Source organism: Oreochromis aureus, linkage group 22 (assembly GCF_013358895.1).
Source record: "Oreochromis aureus strain Israel breed Guangdong linkage group 22, ZZ_aureus, whole genome shotgun sequence".
NCBI lineage: Eukaryota > Metazoa > Chordata > Actinopteri > Cichliformes > Cichlidae > Oreochromis > Oreochromis aureus.
Genome location: NC_052962.1, coordinates 16,671,728 through 16,688,452, shown reverse-complemented (window position 1 = coordinate 16,688,452; position 16,725 = coordinate 16,671,728). Strand labels below are relative to the sequence as shown.

The 16,725-nt window shown below is 39.2% G+C and overlaps 2 protein-coding genes across 2 annotated transcripts; both read right to left on the bottom strand.

Annotated features, from left to right (window-relative positions):
• Nucleotides 1-1,390: 1,390 nt before the first annotated feature.
• Nucleotides 1,391-3,346, bottom strand: LOC116333665 (progranulin-like). Its single transcript, XM_031756903.2, has 5 exons — nt 3,283-3,346; nt 3,017-3,166; nt 2,626-2,928; nt 2,300-2,463; nt 1,391-1,943 (listed from the first exon to the last, which is right to left on the bottom strand). Exons 2-5 carry the CDS (start codon nt 3,164-3,166, stop codon nt 1,928-1,930), a joined length of 633 nt encoding a protein of 210 aa, XP_031612763.1. The 5' UTR covers nt 3,283-3,346; the 3' UTR covers nt 1,391-1,927.
• A 4,987-nt stretch (nt 3,347-8,333) lies between these two features.
• LOC116333682 (progranulin-like) lies at nt 8,334-10,532 on the bottom strand. The gene is made up of 5 exons (XM_031756919.2): nt 10,439-10,532; nt 10,129-10,278; nt 9,746-10,048; nt 9,439-9,612; nt 8,334-8,885 (listed from the first exon to the last, which is right to left on the bottom strand). Exons 2-4 carry the CDS (start codon nt 10,276-10,278, stop codon nt 9,445-9,447), a joined length of 621 nt encoding a protein of 206 aa, XP_031612779.2. The 5' UTR covers nt 10,439-10,532; the 3' UTR covers nt 8,334-8,885; nt 9,439-9,444.
• Nucleotides 10,533-16,725: the final 6,193 nt, after the last annotated feature.

Genomic DNA, 16,725 nt, shown 5'->3' with positions numbered 1-16,725 from the left:
GCCTCGAGCAAGCCAGGATATTAGTTTACAGAGGCTGTTAAAATTGTATGTCTAACATTAAAATGTTGGTGACACAATAATTTCATTGTCCTGTACTGACATATTCATAGGGTTAATTTTTGAGACAAAATATCATGAGGTAGTCATGATTTTGCAAATATTCCACCTTGTAGTGCAGTTTGCACAAATTGTTTTAAAAATGCACTCACCCTACAAACATTACTGATGAGTCAAGATCTGCACAAATTGACAGAAACACTGAAGCAGCCACCCATTTTATTCTTATTGTCATGTATGTGCTATTTGTCAGGTGACAGAAGAACCAACACAAAGCTCAGAGAGCAATGGTGACACAAGATCACAGGTGAAATTGGATGATGACTTGGTGGTTCATTACTGTATTTGAAGCACATGTGTGACTGCATGTATTTGGAATGTCTCACTGTTATTCATCAGGTGACAGAGGCAGCTCTGCCATGTTGTAGCTCGGACAGAGGTGACGAGGTGAGGTCACAGGTGACTGACTGATGATTTGGTGCTATAGATTAACGAGAGGAGAAGGCATGTGTTTGGCTCCTTCACATAGTGGACATTGAGTTGTTGTGTGGGGCACCAGTAGTCCATGTCTGTTGCTGTAACAGTAGTTCATGTTTAGAATAAAAAATCCCAGCTCACTGATTTGATCAGGGCAATAGTGCCTAAAATGTTGCATAATTTTGCTGAGAGATCTTTTACTTTGTGGTAATCTTAGATGAGTAGTTTTATGGACAAAAACCACCAGGTCATTCAGTCTTCCCTTAGTGCTAATGTATAAGAGATGTTGGTGTGATGTTGGTATAACTGAAGTTAAGTCATTATGCAAATGTACTGTTTATAAGATTGGGGAAACCTGCAGTCAGCTGAGACTGAAGAAGTCACTTGGATGAGTGACGAAATGTTTCTCCCACAAAACGCTACGTCCAGATGAACAGAATCAGCTTTTGGAAAATTAATTACCTGGATGATTGAGCATGCATCAAGACGATATAACTGAAGTAATGTTGTTAAGTCCTTAAAGTCAAATTCTTTTATTGTCATGATTGTATTTGAAAATATATTTATTTTTTTATGATACCTGATTTATATGGAATATGGCTGAAGTAAACTAAAGTCTAAAATACTTAGTCATTTGTTTAATAGTAATTTAACATTATATAATTCACATATAAAACTATGAATTGTAATTTTAAATGGTTTAAAAGCATGTAGAATAGCATATGTAGGCAAGTATATTTCTCCTTTTTTTAATCAAGAAGCAAAGACAAAAAGGAAAAAAAAAAAAAAAAAAAGAAACTGGGCAGGGTTGAATCAACCGTCCCCACCAATGCCAAAACCAAATCTACGCCCTTGATTTACACAGGTCACAACAGGTCTTTATTGGTGACACAAGATAGAAAACATTCAAACAAAGAAAGAAACAATAAAGACATTTTAATAATCATTCAGCCTTACATTTTATTTTCTAGTCTACATTCAGTGATATCTAGTTACGCAGGCAGCAGGAAATCTTGCAAAGCTGGTTTGTAAGGATGACTGGTGACTGTCCATTGCAACAGCCAACTATGCACACCCATTAGTCTAAAAGCAAAGAAACAGCGAACATTAAAAACAATCTTGTGCACTTGTCAGATCATTTGTCCAGGAACTGTCTTCTCCCAAGACTGATCTGATTATATATCAGATGTGATGCAAAATGCATTTCAACAGATTTCTGACCATAATAATAATAATAGGAAACTCTTATAAAAGAAAAAACTATTCAAAAGAATAGCCACAGCACATTTAGGCATGTTTCTGTGATCCTAGGATGTCCCAAGGGTAGGCTCGAGTTTTCTGCATGAGAAGGAGGAGGGCTGTGGCTACATCCATGCTCACAGAGATCGTTCATCTACGCAGAATTGGCCCTGAAAAAAAATTTACCCCTGTTAGACCAAAAGGAAATAAACAATAAACACTTTTTTTTTTAAACATTTTTGTTCACACATGGTGATACTGAACACTGTTTTGTTGACCCTTATTGGTGGTAAAACCTGGTTCTTGCCTACCTATCCATAAAGTCACCTTTTGTACTGCTGTACTGCTGACACTGATATGAACTATTGAGTTACTTGTTGCTTCTTTGAGTTTCTTTCCACATGAGGAACCTAAGTCAAATATTCATTCATCTGTGGGAGATTTAAAATGTCTGAACAGTGAGTTGTGCAGAGAAATTATCCCAGAATATTCTTCAAAATGAAGGTTGGAATGTGGCATTTCCTACCTCCTACTTTCCTTTGCCTTTGGGATGGGAGAAGCAGGTGCTGAAGGCAGCGCTGGCTTATAGAGGAAGGGATATGTGAGTTTTTCCCTCAGACAGTGCGTGTAGGTGTGATCACAGTCCAATCCAAATGGACAGCAGTGGTATCCATCGAGACAACATTTCCCCTACAAGAAACACTTTTAGTCTCTCTAACAATAATAATGGAGCACTTTTTAATTAAAAGCTGCAGACGTTCAGATGAAAGCCGATTTCATGTCAGTGGAAGATAAAAGGAATTTCATTACATTCATGTGTTGTATTGCACAAGTGTGTTTAGGCTGACTCACGGGAGAGTAGGGACAACAGAACCAGCCTCCTTTTGGGTGTCTGCAGCAGGTAGTGCCATCAGGACAGTAGGTGTAACTGTCACAGTGGACCACTGAACTCTTTATTTGATCTGGGACGCGGCTCTCTTTAAGCTCCTGGAGTGGAGTTCCAGACAGTTCAGGGGGGGCTGGTTTCTCCGCAGCCTCCTTCTTCACCATGGGTATGGTCAGCCACGGCTGGTCTAATTTCTGACATTTCATGGTAACCAGGTTACAGCGATATCCCGAAGGGCAGCAGTGGCGCAGATCAGCACAGCACATGGCCTGCAGAGCAAATAAAACTCATTTCTAGAAGTCTCCCAACTACCACAAATCAAGTTACTACACTGGTGTGTGAATACACCTGACTTACATTTGGATATAGACAGCAGCTATATCCATGGGCAGTCTTGCAGCAGGTGCAGTCATCTGGACAAAGACTCTCATCAGGACATGTGATGGAGCATGAAGCAAATCCCCACACAAACATACCAACTGACAGCCACAGAGTGATCCCCGACATCTGCAAGGAAGAGTGTCGCCATGACTTTTTATTCTTTCGTTACTTAAACTTCAGGTTTTTCTGTTGCCTGCTGCGGTAATGTCAAATTTCAGTTAAAGACTTTAAAGGAACTTTACCTTTTTTCAGTCACTTATCTTCAGCAAGTGAAGAGCTTCAGCAGCTTCTCGTCACACGTTCCCCTCTGCTGAATCAAGCATGCAGGTTACACATTTTATAATGCAGGTTAGACACTCCCACTGACCTAAACTGTAACATCCCTTCTGTCACGTGATGCTTGTATTAAGACAGACAGGTTTTCAAGATTTCTGGAACTGCAGAAGGTCAAATCCACAACTACTGCTCTGCTTGGCTTAATAAACAAACTGTTAACTACATGTGCACAAGCAGTATAGTTAAGAACAAATGTATTTTTCATTATGGCTTACCATGCACTTCTTTTAATCGTACTCTATTTCACTAAAATGCCCTAAAATCCAAAAATATAACAGATAAGAACAAGAGGAACAATAACAATAAGGCCATTCTGCATAATGAGCAGTTAAGCATGTTATGATGATTGTAGGGAAGAATTTTCACTGGGGAAGTGTGTTAAAAAGGGAAGCCTGTAACTGGATTTTAGTAATTTGATGAAGTGAGCAGTGTTATTAGACTGAACCGTTAATAACAGACATCAGAATAAATTTTTAAGTCATACATAAACATATGTATAAAAATGGGAATATACAAAACAGTACCCAGATGAACACTTTGACAAAAATATTTATGTTTACTGAAGAGGACTTGTGGGGCAGCATGGTGGCGTGGTGGTTAGAGTTGTTGCCTCACAGTAAGAGGGTCTTGGGTTTGAATCCACCATCTGGATGTTTGCGTGTTCTTTCTGGTTTCTCTCCTGGTATTCTGGCATCCTCCCACAGTCCAAAGATATGAAGATAGTGGGGTTTTATTAACTGGTGATTTTAAATTGTCCTGAGGGGTAAATGTGAGTGCAGATGGTTGCCTGTCTGTCTGTGTTACCCCTACAACAAACTCATGACCTCTTGAACTCTGTACCCTACAACTCACTCTATACCACCACCCCTTGCAAATGTGTTTGCAAACCTCACCTACTTTTTCCACTTCTACATCCCTTCAGTGACAGATCTCATCTCATCTGCAGCAAAACAGCGACTCCAAACATACACTAAAGATCTCAATATCCTCCAAGAGATGGTTTGCCTTTATCCCTAAACTCTCTACTGAGAAAAAATGATGCTGTTTGAAAGGATTTTTTTCTGTTTTTGAATTGATCTAATTGATAAAATTTTTTTGCATTGTTAACAAAAGTATATTTGAACACATCCTCATTGCATGCCTTTTCCACAATGCTAAAAAATTAGTTTCGTCCTAATGCTGCAGGAGCTGTAGCGGTTTCATTTGTTCACTGATGAACACTGAAAGTGTTTGTGAGGTTCACCTACTGTGTTTGTTGTTCTTTATAATAAGCATGAACCACTGATCACATGTGACAGGGTCAAAGCCATCAGCGCACTGTGAAACGGAAACGGAATTTCCATTAAATTACAGTAAAACACTGACAACACGACCAGACATTCACTGTGATTACTCTAGTGTACTGTATCAGAAGTAGGTTTTACAGTTTAATAATAATAATCTCAACTGTCTCAACTATTCATTTCTACTTTTTTTTTTTTTTTTTTTTTTTTTTTTGTAACATATAGTTGTATGACCTGATGCACGAATCATCACAGCAAGTCCTGAGAACTTCCTGCAGGATTCTTGCTACTGCTAGCTAAACCTGATACACTGGTTTTGCCCAGTCACTGGAAACCACTTCACACAACAAAGTCTAAATGTCAAATAACTGTAACAACCATCAAAATAATGATAATGATGAACTTCCATCATTTTAAGCCCAATGAGTCACTCAAGAAAAAGAGAAAGAGAAAGAAAAATGCTGCATTGCATAGTGAAACAGTAGGTGTAGGTGTGATGTGTAGGTGCAGGCTCAGTACTTTTGTCCATGTAAAGATGAGCTTCGCTGTCACCACTTTAGGTTGCTTCCAACTGAGCTGTCCTGAAATTTAATTCCATAACTGCCAAGCATGCAGGAAGGTAGTCATAAAGGAGGAGTTTTAAGCTTGCAACACCAATAGGTTTCTTTGTTTTGTTAAGTTTCTTACTAAACCACAAGGTGCGGTGGAATGTATTGACAAAACAGTCTCTCTCACTGTGATTGTGTGTGTGTTTTTTCTTTTTTTAAAATTATGTATTGTTAATTTTAAGAGTTTTTGGAAAGCTTTTTATTTCACTGGGTATTTTCTCACCTCACTAATCTGCTTGAAAATGACATTTTATGACACTGATATGCTTTAATAAAGGGTTTACTTCTCCATGTGGGTATAGATTTACGGGGAAGAGGGAACTTCCCCATACAAATTGTGGGTGCAAACAATGTGACTAAAATCATTTTTACAAAAACCTCCACAAATCAATAACTCAAATGTTAAGGTGGCACAAATAAACATAACTGAACTTAAACCAACCAAAATTAATGTCGAGTGCACCAAGCTACACTGACCTGGGCCCGTATCCCTAAAGATTCTGAGAATCCTCTCAGAGAGCTCCTAACTTAACCTAAAAATTCCTTGCCAGGAGTTTTAGCTTAGAAGTGATTCCAGAACATTTTCAGTGAACTCTGAGCAAGGAATGGATGGAAAATCCTATCTTAGTGAGGAGGTGTGGTTGACCCCGTTGCTAGGTATGAGTCATCATTTCAAAAGCCGTGATTGGTTGATCCTACAAGTTTGATGGAAATGAGCTTTTGGTGAGAATGAGCAAAGGATGTACCCTCAAATCAATAAACATAATTATACACTCTAATCTTATGCTGACTGTAATTGTAAATAATATTTCACATTCAAGAAAATATCTGGAAAATGAATAGTAAGCTGTAGGGGTTATAGCCTAACATTAGAATCTAAAATATGTGAAAACTTAAACTCATTACACCCTGTTCAAATAATGATTCGTGTCTTATTTGCTCATATCAATATCCTAGCTGGCATATTTTGTACTTTCACTCCCATATGGACCCCATTGAAAACAAATGGTAAATGGCCTGTATTTGTATAGCGCTTTACTAGTCCCTAAAGACCCCAAAGCGCTTTACACATCCAGTCATCCACGCACACATTCACACACTGGTGATGGCAAGCTACATGTAGCCACAGCCACCCTGGGGCGCACTGACAGAGGCGAGGCTGCCGAACACTGGCGCCACCGGGCCCTCTGGCCACCACCAGTAGGCAACGGGTGAAGTGTCTTGCCCAAGGACACAACGACCGAGACTGTCCAAGCCGGGGCTCAAACCGGCAACCTTCCGATTACAAGGCGAACTCCCAACTTTTGAGCCACGATCGCCTATCTCAAGGGGCTGTCCCTAATGAAGAAGAAATCACAATGTTACAAGTTCAGTGTGGTCTTAACGAAGGTAACACGGCTCAGCTTTTATCAATGTCTGTGATTGCTGGCTGGTCTATTTGTAAAGGCTTGTTAACAAATATCCTACAAACACAGAAAATGGAGAAAAAAAGGACTCGCAAGCCGAACTGGACTGAGGAGCAAGGTTTGTTGCTGGCCCAGTTGGTGAACGAACATAAAGGTATCTCTCCTGCCTCTTCTGTTGGCCATTTTGTGCAGCTGCTTAGGGAACTCTTAAGCCACTAAAGTCCTCTCCCTGCTCTTAGCAGATCTCGCCTTAGGAGCCCTTTTAAGCGCTAGGAATCTTGAGGAATAGCTTTTATATTAACTGGGATTGTCGTGTCACTTTTAGGGGAAATTCTAAGAAAACGTCACGGGTCTGAGAATTTTCTTAGAATTTGGCCGCTAGGAGCCACTTTTTGCACAAAGATTCTTTAGGGATACGGGCCCTGGTCTCCTGATCACTCTCTGGTGGGAGGAAGGAGAGGAGTCAAGGAGAGGAATTGAGGATGTGAAATTTGAGAAATGAGTGGAGGGCGGGTCTTACCCATCTATCCATCCTTCCATCTATCCATCCATCCATCCTTCATATGGCCACTAAGGGGCAGCAGAGGCAAGCTGTGAACATGACAATATCAACACCTGAGTTCAAGTTATCTGTCATATACAGGTAACAATGGGACAATATTACCTGCAATGAAATTCGTAGGCTCCGAGGCAAAGTAAAATTGCACAAAGTTACACTTAGTTTCATATTTTTATCTAAATAGAGAATTTTTTTAAAGTGGAATAAATTAATACAGATTACTTAAACTTATACTGTAGTGGCTGTAGTGCAGAGGTTTTGCATATACATGTACAGTGTGTACAGCAGGGGTGTCCAACTCCAGTCCTCGAGAGCTACTTTTAGATGCATCCCTACTCCAACACAACTGAATCAAATGATTGGATTACAGCATGCCATCAAGTTTGGCAAAGGCCTGGTAACAAGCCATTCATCTGATTCAGGAGTGTCGGATCAAGGATGCATCTAAAAGCTACAGGACAGTAGCTCTCGAGGGCTGGAGTTGGACACCCCTGGTGTACAGTGATTGTGCAAAATAAGCTGTCTGATATTTCAGCAGTTCAGTTGCCCGATGACTTTTGGATAAAAGCTGTCCATGAATCTGCTGGTGAGGGTGTGGATGCTCATGTACACTCCTATCTGACTACAGGAGCTTGTTCATGTGGATAACCTGTCTAGCAACACCAGGCTTCACTCGTAGGTTCTGACCACGTGAGGAATCTGAGCAAATATTTGCTCCAACTCAAATATCTATGTTGCACATGGGTGAAAAGGGGCAGATTTATTCCATTTGCTGTGATGTTGTTCTGTGTTTTCCACACTAGGTGTCAGCAGCAAACAGGCCGTTTCCAGAAGAGTGACCGAAGCATGGAAGAAGCTAACAACAATGGATCCGCAGTTTGGAAGCTTTTTAGGCTGGCAAGACCAACAAGGGTTTATTTTGTTTGTTTTTTGTTTTTTGTTTTTTTCAATTTGTTCATCAACTTCAAAGCGTTATCATAGTGAAGTATTGTGATAAAGTTGTAATTCATTATGTTGGACTGGTGTAGAGCAGGCTGTGGTGTTCATGGGCACTCAGACTGTGATGTGAAAAGAAGATAAATGAATGACTCCATTACCCAGTTTGGAAGAAGATGTTATTTTTATTGGTCAAGTGTGAAAAGTACACAAAGGAAGGAAGAAACAAATCAAGCCTTTCACCTTACTACGTTAATGCTGGTCTATACTCACTGACACTCAGTCACACGGGCAATATAAGACAATGGAATAGATAAAAAGCACATTTCCATAACTAAAACTATATTTGGTGACTCTCAATTATAAAATATGCAGTAACATTAGCTTAACCCTGTAAACCTTCATCCATGAAATAATTGCCAGAAAATTAAAATTTTCTGAAAGTGGATGATTTATTGAACCTTCTGACAAATTAAAACAAAAAGAGATTAAATGTTCATTTGAAAGTATAAAATTTAATTTTCATTATTTTTTTTTTAGACCTGTGTACTATTCTTCAGCATGGCAAAAAGAATTTTAGGACAATTTTTAACAAAAATGACCAAAAAAATCTATCACAGTGGACTTTAAAGCCATCTCAGCATGTGTTACCATAACGCAGGAGGGGTTGCAGGTACATCTATAGTCACAGCAGCTGAAAATCTGCTTCCTGTGTCCCTGAAATGATTACAAATTGTTCAGTTAGAACAAAATATTTTGGTCAGAATGTGTTTTGTACTCTAAACCATCTATAAGCCACTCTTCAAATAAGCTCTCCTGCTGACACTGAACTGGAATCAAAGCAAAATATTAAGTTGTCTGTTGGAGATTTGTGGGTATTTAGCTGCTACATGCTTTTTGCATGTCTGAAGCCAGTGTACTTTGGATTTATTAAAATCTTTCAAAGCCGCAAAACCTTGCAGAAAAAATACTCAGAGCTGAAGAAAGCCAATGAGTCAGTAATAACTCCCTGTGATATCATCCCCACAAGGTTCATCATGTCACAGTATGTCAACATCAGCGACCAAGCCCACAACTATCAGTACATTTAGCTGTTGTTAAATCCTGGTTAGTGCTCAGGTGTGCATTGGCATCACATGACTTGATAAAACATCAGTAAACAAACAAAGGTCCTTAGCCTTTAAAATTGATCTGAAGAGTGAGTCATGCAGTGAAATTATCCCAGGATGTTCTCCACATGTGAAGGTGGTTAGAGTGTGGTGTTTCCTACCTTCTCCTAGTTTTCTTTGTCCTCTGAAGTTGGGATGAGGGAGGCAGGTGCTGAAGGCACTGCTGGCTTGCGGAGGAAAGGATATGTGAGTTTTTCCCTCACACAGTGCGTGTAGGTGCGGTCACAGTCAAATCCAATTGGACAACAGTGGTAGCCATCCAGACAACATTTGCCCTGCAAAAAACACTTTTAGTCTCTCAAAAGAATAATTATTATAGCTGCAAACTTGCTTCATGTCAGTGGAAGATAAAGGGAATTTTATTCCAATCATGTGTCTTATTGCACAAGAGTGTTTAGAATGACTCACAGGAGAGTAGGGACAACAGGTCCAGCCTCCTTGTGGGTGTCTGCAGCAAGTAGTGCCATCAGGACAGTAGGTGTAACTGTCACAGTAGACCACTGAACTCTTTATTGGATCTGGGACCTGGCTCTCTTTAAGCTCCTGGAGTGGAGTTCCAGGCAGTTCAGGTGGGGCTGGTTTCTCCGCAGCCTCCTTCTTCACCATGGGTATGGTCAGCCACGGCTGGTCTAATTTCTCACAATTCATGGTAACCAGGTTACAGCGATATCCTGAAGGGCAGCAGTGGAGCAGATCGGCACAGCACATGGCCTGCAAAGTAAGTAAGACGAGCAGAGCTTTTTAACAACCAACAATCAAGTTACTGCACTGACGGAAAGTTTCTGACTTACATTTGGAAATGGGCAGCAGCCAAAGCCGATTTTAGCCTTGCAGCAGGTGGCGGAGTCTGAACAAGTACTCCCATCAGGACATGTGATAGAGGATGAAGCAAATCCCCACAGAAACACACCGAATGACAAACACAGAGTGATCCTCAACATCTGGAAGACAGAATCAACATGACTTTGCAGATTTTTTTCTTTCTGAACTACAAAGGTCAGACTTTGTAACTTTAATGTGACACACTAACGCCCAATGTTAGTAGCAAGCACTAAACCATAAACCACTTTACAAAAAAGTTCACTTCTTTTAATCCCTTACCTTTAGGCAGTGAAGAAATTCAGCAGCTTCCTGTGTTGCCTTTCACACTTTCCCCTCTGTTGTATCACACACACAGCTCTATATAGTACAGGTCAGACACTCCCACTGAGTAAGAATGAAAGATTAACTTCACGTAACACCCCTCTATCTCGTGACTCTCATATTAAGACAGACAGGTTTTGAAAATTTCTGGAACTGCAAAAGTTCAAATCCATTACTTAACTGCTGTATTTGCTCAGCTTAATATACAGTCTCCACACGTCCTCATATGACATGATTGTATATGCACAAGAAAGAAGGACTGGGTCTGTAAGCCTCACCTATCGATCAAAGTCCAACAGAGCTGGCAAAAGTACAGACGTTCTTCAATATGTAGAAGTACAGATTGAAGTACTGAGTACTATTTATCACAGTTGCTGAGCAGTCCTTACTTTTGTATATAACCTCTTCTTCCCCTCCCGTCCTGTCTTTCTCACATCGTTCTCTATCTCTGAAGTTATTAACTTTTTTTCCCTCCCTCAAATGTAGAACCTGTACCTTTAGCTAGCAGACACACTTTTGTGACAAACTGCACACAAACAGTTTGCGTGTTTGCAAATATTTGTTGAGCTGTTAGAAATGCTGGATTTTATTAAACACTTCTCCCCTTATGCTCGCATCTCTTCTGTAGTGCTAGCTAGATGCAACTTGCGAACATCTGGTCCAAAAAGTGTTGTTTTGGATCATTTTGGCCTGCTTTAAGGGCTGAATGTGGTACTTTAAATAACATATAAATCATAAATTTCTGCCTATTTTGTGCCATTGTGTGCAATAAGCACCAGTGGTGGATGCACCAACAGGATTGTCTTTGTTATTTATGTTCAAGTCGGTTTGACATCTGTTATGTTAAACAATAGATGGTACGACAACAACAAGAAGACACACCACCTTTGTCACAATTATTGTACCTTCTTGCACAACATGACTATGTGAACGCTGCTGTCTTAAACATTCTTAGAACCCTGAAGATAAACATCTGCGGGAGCTGACTTCTCCACTTCTTGCCATTGCTAGCTAAACTTGCAACACTGGTCTTGGTTACAGGAAAATCTCAAATCAAATCACATATCTACAACAATTACAGCAAGGGATGAGCTTTAAGTATGCCTTAACTATACCAAGTGTTTTGATAGCAGTTCATGACAAAGTCATCGCACAGCCGAAGCACAACAGCCTCATGTAGCAATGGAAGACCTTAGGTAATTAGCACAGCGGCTAACATGTAGAGGGCTAGCATGGTGATGGGTGCAGGACACTGGGGGAAAAAAACACAAATAAAAAAGTGTGAACTTCAGTCCATGGTGGCCATTAATCTACCGTGTTGAAAAAAGAGAACGATATGTATTGGTAGCCTGTTGTTGTTGTTCCAATAGATTAACTAGCTAAGGATAGTGCCCTCCAATGAAAACAGGTGCAGCCAATTATTGAATGGACTACCACATGATATGATTATTTAAGTTGTTGCATTTTGAGAACAAATTAAAGTACCCAAGACTACGCATTAAAGGTCCAAACTCATGCTAAAGATGCAAAATGTTCATCTCCGACTCTCCATAATGTTTTCATTTAAATATAAAAATACCTCACTGGAGCCGCCCAGAGTGAAATGAGCAGTGTGGGAAATAATGTCACACTGGTGTGTGTTTTATTGCGACATTAGTAGTTCCCATTGTTTCGGCTCCACACTTGAGAAAAAAAAGTCATAAAATTAAAAATAAATGTAGCTCTACTTTTAGCAAAATATTATTATATATAAAGGTGTTACTAGAGTTATGAGGCACTACAACAATTTTTTTTTGTTACATCAAAGTTGGATCTCATCCAGCTCACATGTTATGAAATGAATAAATGTAAGTGAAGAGCAGTTAGTTGACAGGCAGCAGATGCTTCATTGCTTAATTTTGTTACTGCAGAGAAAAGAGCAGAAAACTACAGGTCTTGTGAGTATTGTTGTTTTTTTCTTTTGTTCCATGCTTACAGGTTTACAGACGCTTGTGTTTACAACTATCACTAGATGTTTTAAAAAAACCTGTCGGTTACTGATGGTTATTTAACATCAGAATATTTGGCATGCATATATGTGGGTATGTGTGTGTGTACCAAGTACTGTATCATACTTACTTTCAGTTTCTTGTGTTTCTTAAACAAAATATATATTATGTGAATGCTGCTATCTTTAACGGTCTTGAAGATACAATGAAGATAACTATCGACTGGAGCCAAGTTCTTCTTGTCTTCTTCTGGTCATTGCTAGCTAAACCCGCAGCACTGGTCTTGGCCCCATAAAGACTGAAAATCCACATCCACAACAATCAACGTTTACACATAAAAACAAACTGAAATAATCATTCAAATTGGTTATTTAAAAAAAAAACATCTATCCCTTGGAAGGGCTAGAAAAATATTCTGCATTTTAGCAATTGATATGACTTTCAATTAATGTACAAGATCTCTAAATTGTGGACTTCAGTCCTGTGTTCAGTAATGCAACTTGGTGACCAATAATGTATAAAAAGGACAGAAAGATGTGTACTGGTAGTTGCTGGTTAGAGGGATTGTTGCCCAACTTTTCTGGCACTAGCAAGAGATGGTGCCTTGCAAAGAAAATGATCAAATATTCTGCATTTTAGCAATTGATTTGACTTTCGATTAATATACAAGATCGCTTTATCCAAGAAAACCACTTTGTGGGCTGTAAATTGAAATGGGAAGTTATAACGAATATATCACAGTGAATTGCTTCTTTTTCTCACTGCTTCTCTTTTTGTTCTTGGCATCAGGAAAAAGTTGAAATGTGACCACGGGGAGAACAAAGAGCACATGCCTCTGAAAACCATTTCACAATAATGGAATTTGTATAATCAGCTGCAACAGCAACCAGCAGGCCAGTCACGAGGTCAAAAATGTACTAAACTGGCTTTGAAAATTGCCAAAATTAAATGCATTGTACTGGCCAACGGGAATGTTCTGGCTAACGCACGCTACAAAACCCATGTATCCATAGTTTTCACATTACGCTAAAGCTCCTGGGACACGCCGATGTGTGTCAAGTCTTTGAACATCTTCAAGTTTAACTTAGCCAAAATGCCAGATAGTTGCTGTGCTATCGGATGCACAAATCAACGTTTATTTACACCTGCCAGAATGGTGCAGAGTATGTCAACAACATGTGAACACACCTCTCCTAACCCTGCCTTACAGTCCAAATCACACCAATCTGACAATTTAATGCTACGAGAACTTTTCTGGCCCTACACTGTAAGTACAAGTCGACAAAACACAAGATTATGTTTATTATTTACACATACAGACTGAAAATACATGTAGCTGTCTGTACTTTGAAAGCTTTCAAAGCAGCAGTGTAAGATGAGGAATTCTCTTCAAGATACATGTAGATGCAGCAAAACTGGAGCTCTGGGAGAGACGTCACCACTTTCAGGGATTTTTTTAAAAAGCTGCAGAGGCAGAATATTGAACACAAGTCCCCAAAATTCATATCTTTGTTTTTCCTCCATGGATCGATGATCTAAGCAGTCTCGGCTCAAGACAAGTGAAAAAACCAACACTCAACCAATGGTCATGACAATGGAGTAATGTTTTGCCTGTCAGGGTGGTGAGTCAGTCACATGACTGAAAACTCTGCCTGGTTGGGATCTCAGTTAAGGAGATTTATAAAATTAAATTATTGGGTTTTAACTTAAATAATTCTTTATTTTAGTCTGATCATGTTGAGCATATTGTTTCCAAGATGGCAAACAGCATTGCTCTCTTAAGGAAATTCTCTACATATCTTCCTATCTCTGTCCTGAATTGTCCAATCATTTGGTCATGCTAAAAAACATCTATAAAAGTTACAGCTTGAGGCACCCAGAACAGTTCAGCAATTTAAAGGCACATGTTTAGTTACTCGTGCAATCAGCTATTGTGAAATCTGTGTCATTCTTTTATTTTGCAATTAACTTGTAAGGTGTGGTTTTAGTCGTGATCATAAGACACAGCAAGTGACCTGTGGTCCACTAGATTTACCCTGTCCTCGAGCTGATTTTAAGAAAGGAGCTGCCAATACATAATTTACAATACAAAAACTAACCCTAAACAAGCTTTAAATAAACACAATTTAACAAATTCTACACAAAAGCTGTTGTCAAGAAATCTGACATGACTGCCTCGCACTTCACACAAGGATGCTGACGAACACCCACTTGGCCAAAAAAACATTTTAACAAACAACCTGCATTTACGGTGATTTACTCAATGTCACACTGCAGGATATTATATTTTTATTTTGCCTGTAGTAGTGACGCTGTGCTGGGGCTACACAACTGTGGATGTTTTCAGTACTTGGCACATGATGATAAAAAAGGGCCCAGGGAAAAAAAGGCTGTGGTTTGAAACTGTATTATTCATGCCATGAAAATGAGGAGCAACGAACTTATCTAACCTTTCTTTTTTTCAAAGTACTGTTACATCAAAGTGGTGCTGGTTAGTTTAGTGTAGCGTTGTGTGCACCAGTTCAAGAGATTTGGAGTGCTCTGTTTGAGAAGCCCTTATTCTGATTTGTGTTGAACATAAAACACCGGCATGCTTTGGTAAAAATGACTTTTAATCAGATAAAGAACGAACGACGGACTCGGCCTACAGTGTGAGAGACAGGACAACTTAAACATCTGGTCAAATACATTTTTTTTAGTAAAATGAAACTGAGAATTTGGCTTCTGTTCTGTAGTACAGTTCTATCCAAGTCTGTGGTTTAAAGTGCTACAGCTGTGAATGCCCTCTATATGACAGGGCTGAAACAAAAGTGAATGAGAAACGTTATTCAATACTTCATCGAATAACATTAAAAACTGTTTCGTTTGACTACTTGAATACTGAAAGTAACCCAAGCAACGGAAAAAGTCGGGTATGAAGCATAGGGACTAACTTGTAGTGGGCTAGCACACTGAAGGTCTTAGTGAGTAGCAGGCACACTGGAAAAAACTGTGGACTTCAGTCTTGTGTTCAAAACTGGTGACCAATAATGTATAAAAAGGACAGTGGTGAACAAGTGAAAGATATGCACTGGTAGTTGCTGGTTAAAGGAATTGTTGCCCAACCTTTGTGGCACTGGCAAGAGATAGTGCCCTGCAAAGAAAATGAATCCATCAGTGTAAAAATGTGCAGAACTTGTTGCAAGTAACTCTGGGAGTGTAGTTTATCTTAATGAAATAACCGATAATAATGAAAGTGTAATTGAAGTGTGATAACATGTAGAAAATTTAGAGCTGTTTAAGTTATTCTGCGTTGAGGGACAGGAACAAATTAAGAGCATGGGAAAAATGACTTTTCTTCAAATGTGTCATACTTGCTCATGTTCTTTTGAAGCAGCAGGGAAAGTTCCCATTGTTTCTTTGGTCACATACTCAAACAGTCATCCAGTTCACATTGTGTCACAATTCACAGGTTGTCGCCTGTGAAATGACAAATATGATCCTGCTCTTGATCACAGTTTGGGTGAAGACACATTAGGTCAGCGGTCCCCAACCCCTGGGCCACCTACCGGTTCCGGTTCATGAGTAGTTTGGTACTGGGCCACAAGAGTTGATGCTTGGGTGTGAAATTTATGGTTTTTATGGTTTTTATCGGTTTTTATTGTTATTTTTTATCGTTTTTATTGTTAACTCGCCTTTCCCTGGGTCTTTTCCCGTGTGTTATGAATAACTCTTCTTTTTTTGGTACCGGTCCTGGTTTTATTTTGTTGTATTTATCTGCGACACCTTAAAGGCTGGTCCGTGAAAATATTGTAGGACATAAACCGGTCTGTGGTGCAAAAAGGGTTGGGGACCACTGCATTAGGTGATCAATGTGTTGAACTCTGATTAAATTCTCATCTACACTGTAGGAAGAGTAGCAATTGAATGCGTGTTTTCCTTTCATCTGAGCTAAAAATGAGTGAAATGTTCATCATGGGTGGAAAAATAATATAGTAAGTTATAAGTAGTAATTAAAGTAATAGTAATAAGAGTAGAAAAAACAGGTTAAAATTAAAAATCATTTAAATTGATCGCAGATAAGAAAATAGAATGTAATAGCTTTATTGTCAGACCAAACAATAAAACATTAGGAGTGCAACTCTAAAGTGGGGTTTAAAATAAAACATCAAACATAAAAATGTTGAATAACAAATACTATAAATGAGTTATTATATTTAAAGGGAGAGAGTAGAAGCACAAGTTAGTTATCAGTACAGACATTCATTGATGCATTTA

What these genes read in the sequence shown, in the direction of transcription:
- LOC116333665 (XM_031756903.2), bottom strand. Translation starts at nt 3,166, where the DNA reads ATGTCGGGGATCACTCTGTGGCTGTCAGTTGGTATGTTTGTGTGGGGA. An exon ending in GCTGCTGTCTATATCCAAAT is followed by an intron (nt 2,929 to 3,016) that starts GTAAGTCAGGTG and finishes TTTGCTCTGCAG; the next exon opens with GCCATGTGCTGTGCTGATCT. An exon ending in TCTGTTGTCCCTACTCTCCC is followed by an intron (nt 2,464 to 2,625) that starts GTGAGTCAGCCT and finishes TGTTTCTTGTAG; the next exon opens with GGGAAATGTTGTCTCGATGG.
- LOC116333682 (XM_031756919.2), bottom strand. Translation starts at nt 10,278, where the DNA reads ATGTTGAGGATCACTCTGTGTTTGTCATTCGGTGTGTTTCTGTGGGGA. An exon ending in GCTGCTGCCCATTTCCAAAT is followed by an intron (nt 10,049 to 10,128) that starts GTAAGTCAGAAA and finishes CTTACTTTGCAG; the next exon opens with GCCATGTGCTGTGCCGATCT. An exon ending in CCTGTTGTCCCTACTCTCCT is followed by an intron (nt 9,613 to 9,745) that starts GTGAGTCATTCT and finishes TGTTTTTTGCAG; the next exon opens with GGCAAATGTTGTCTGGATGG.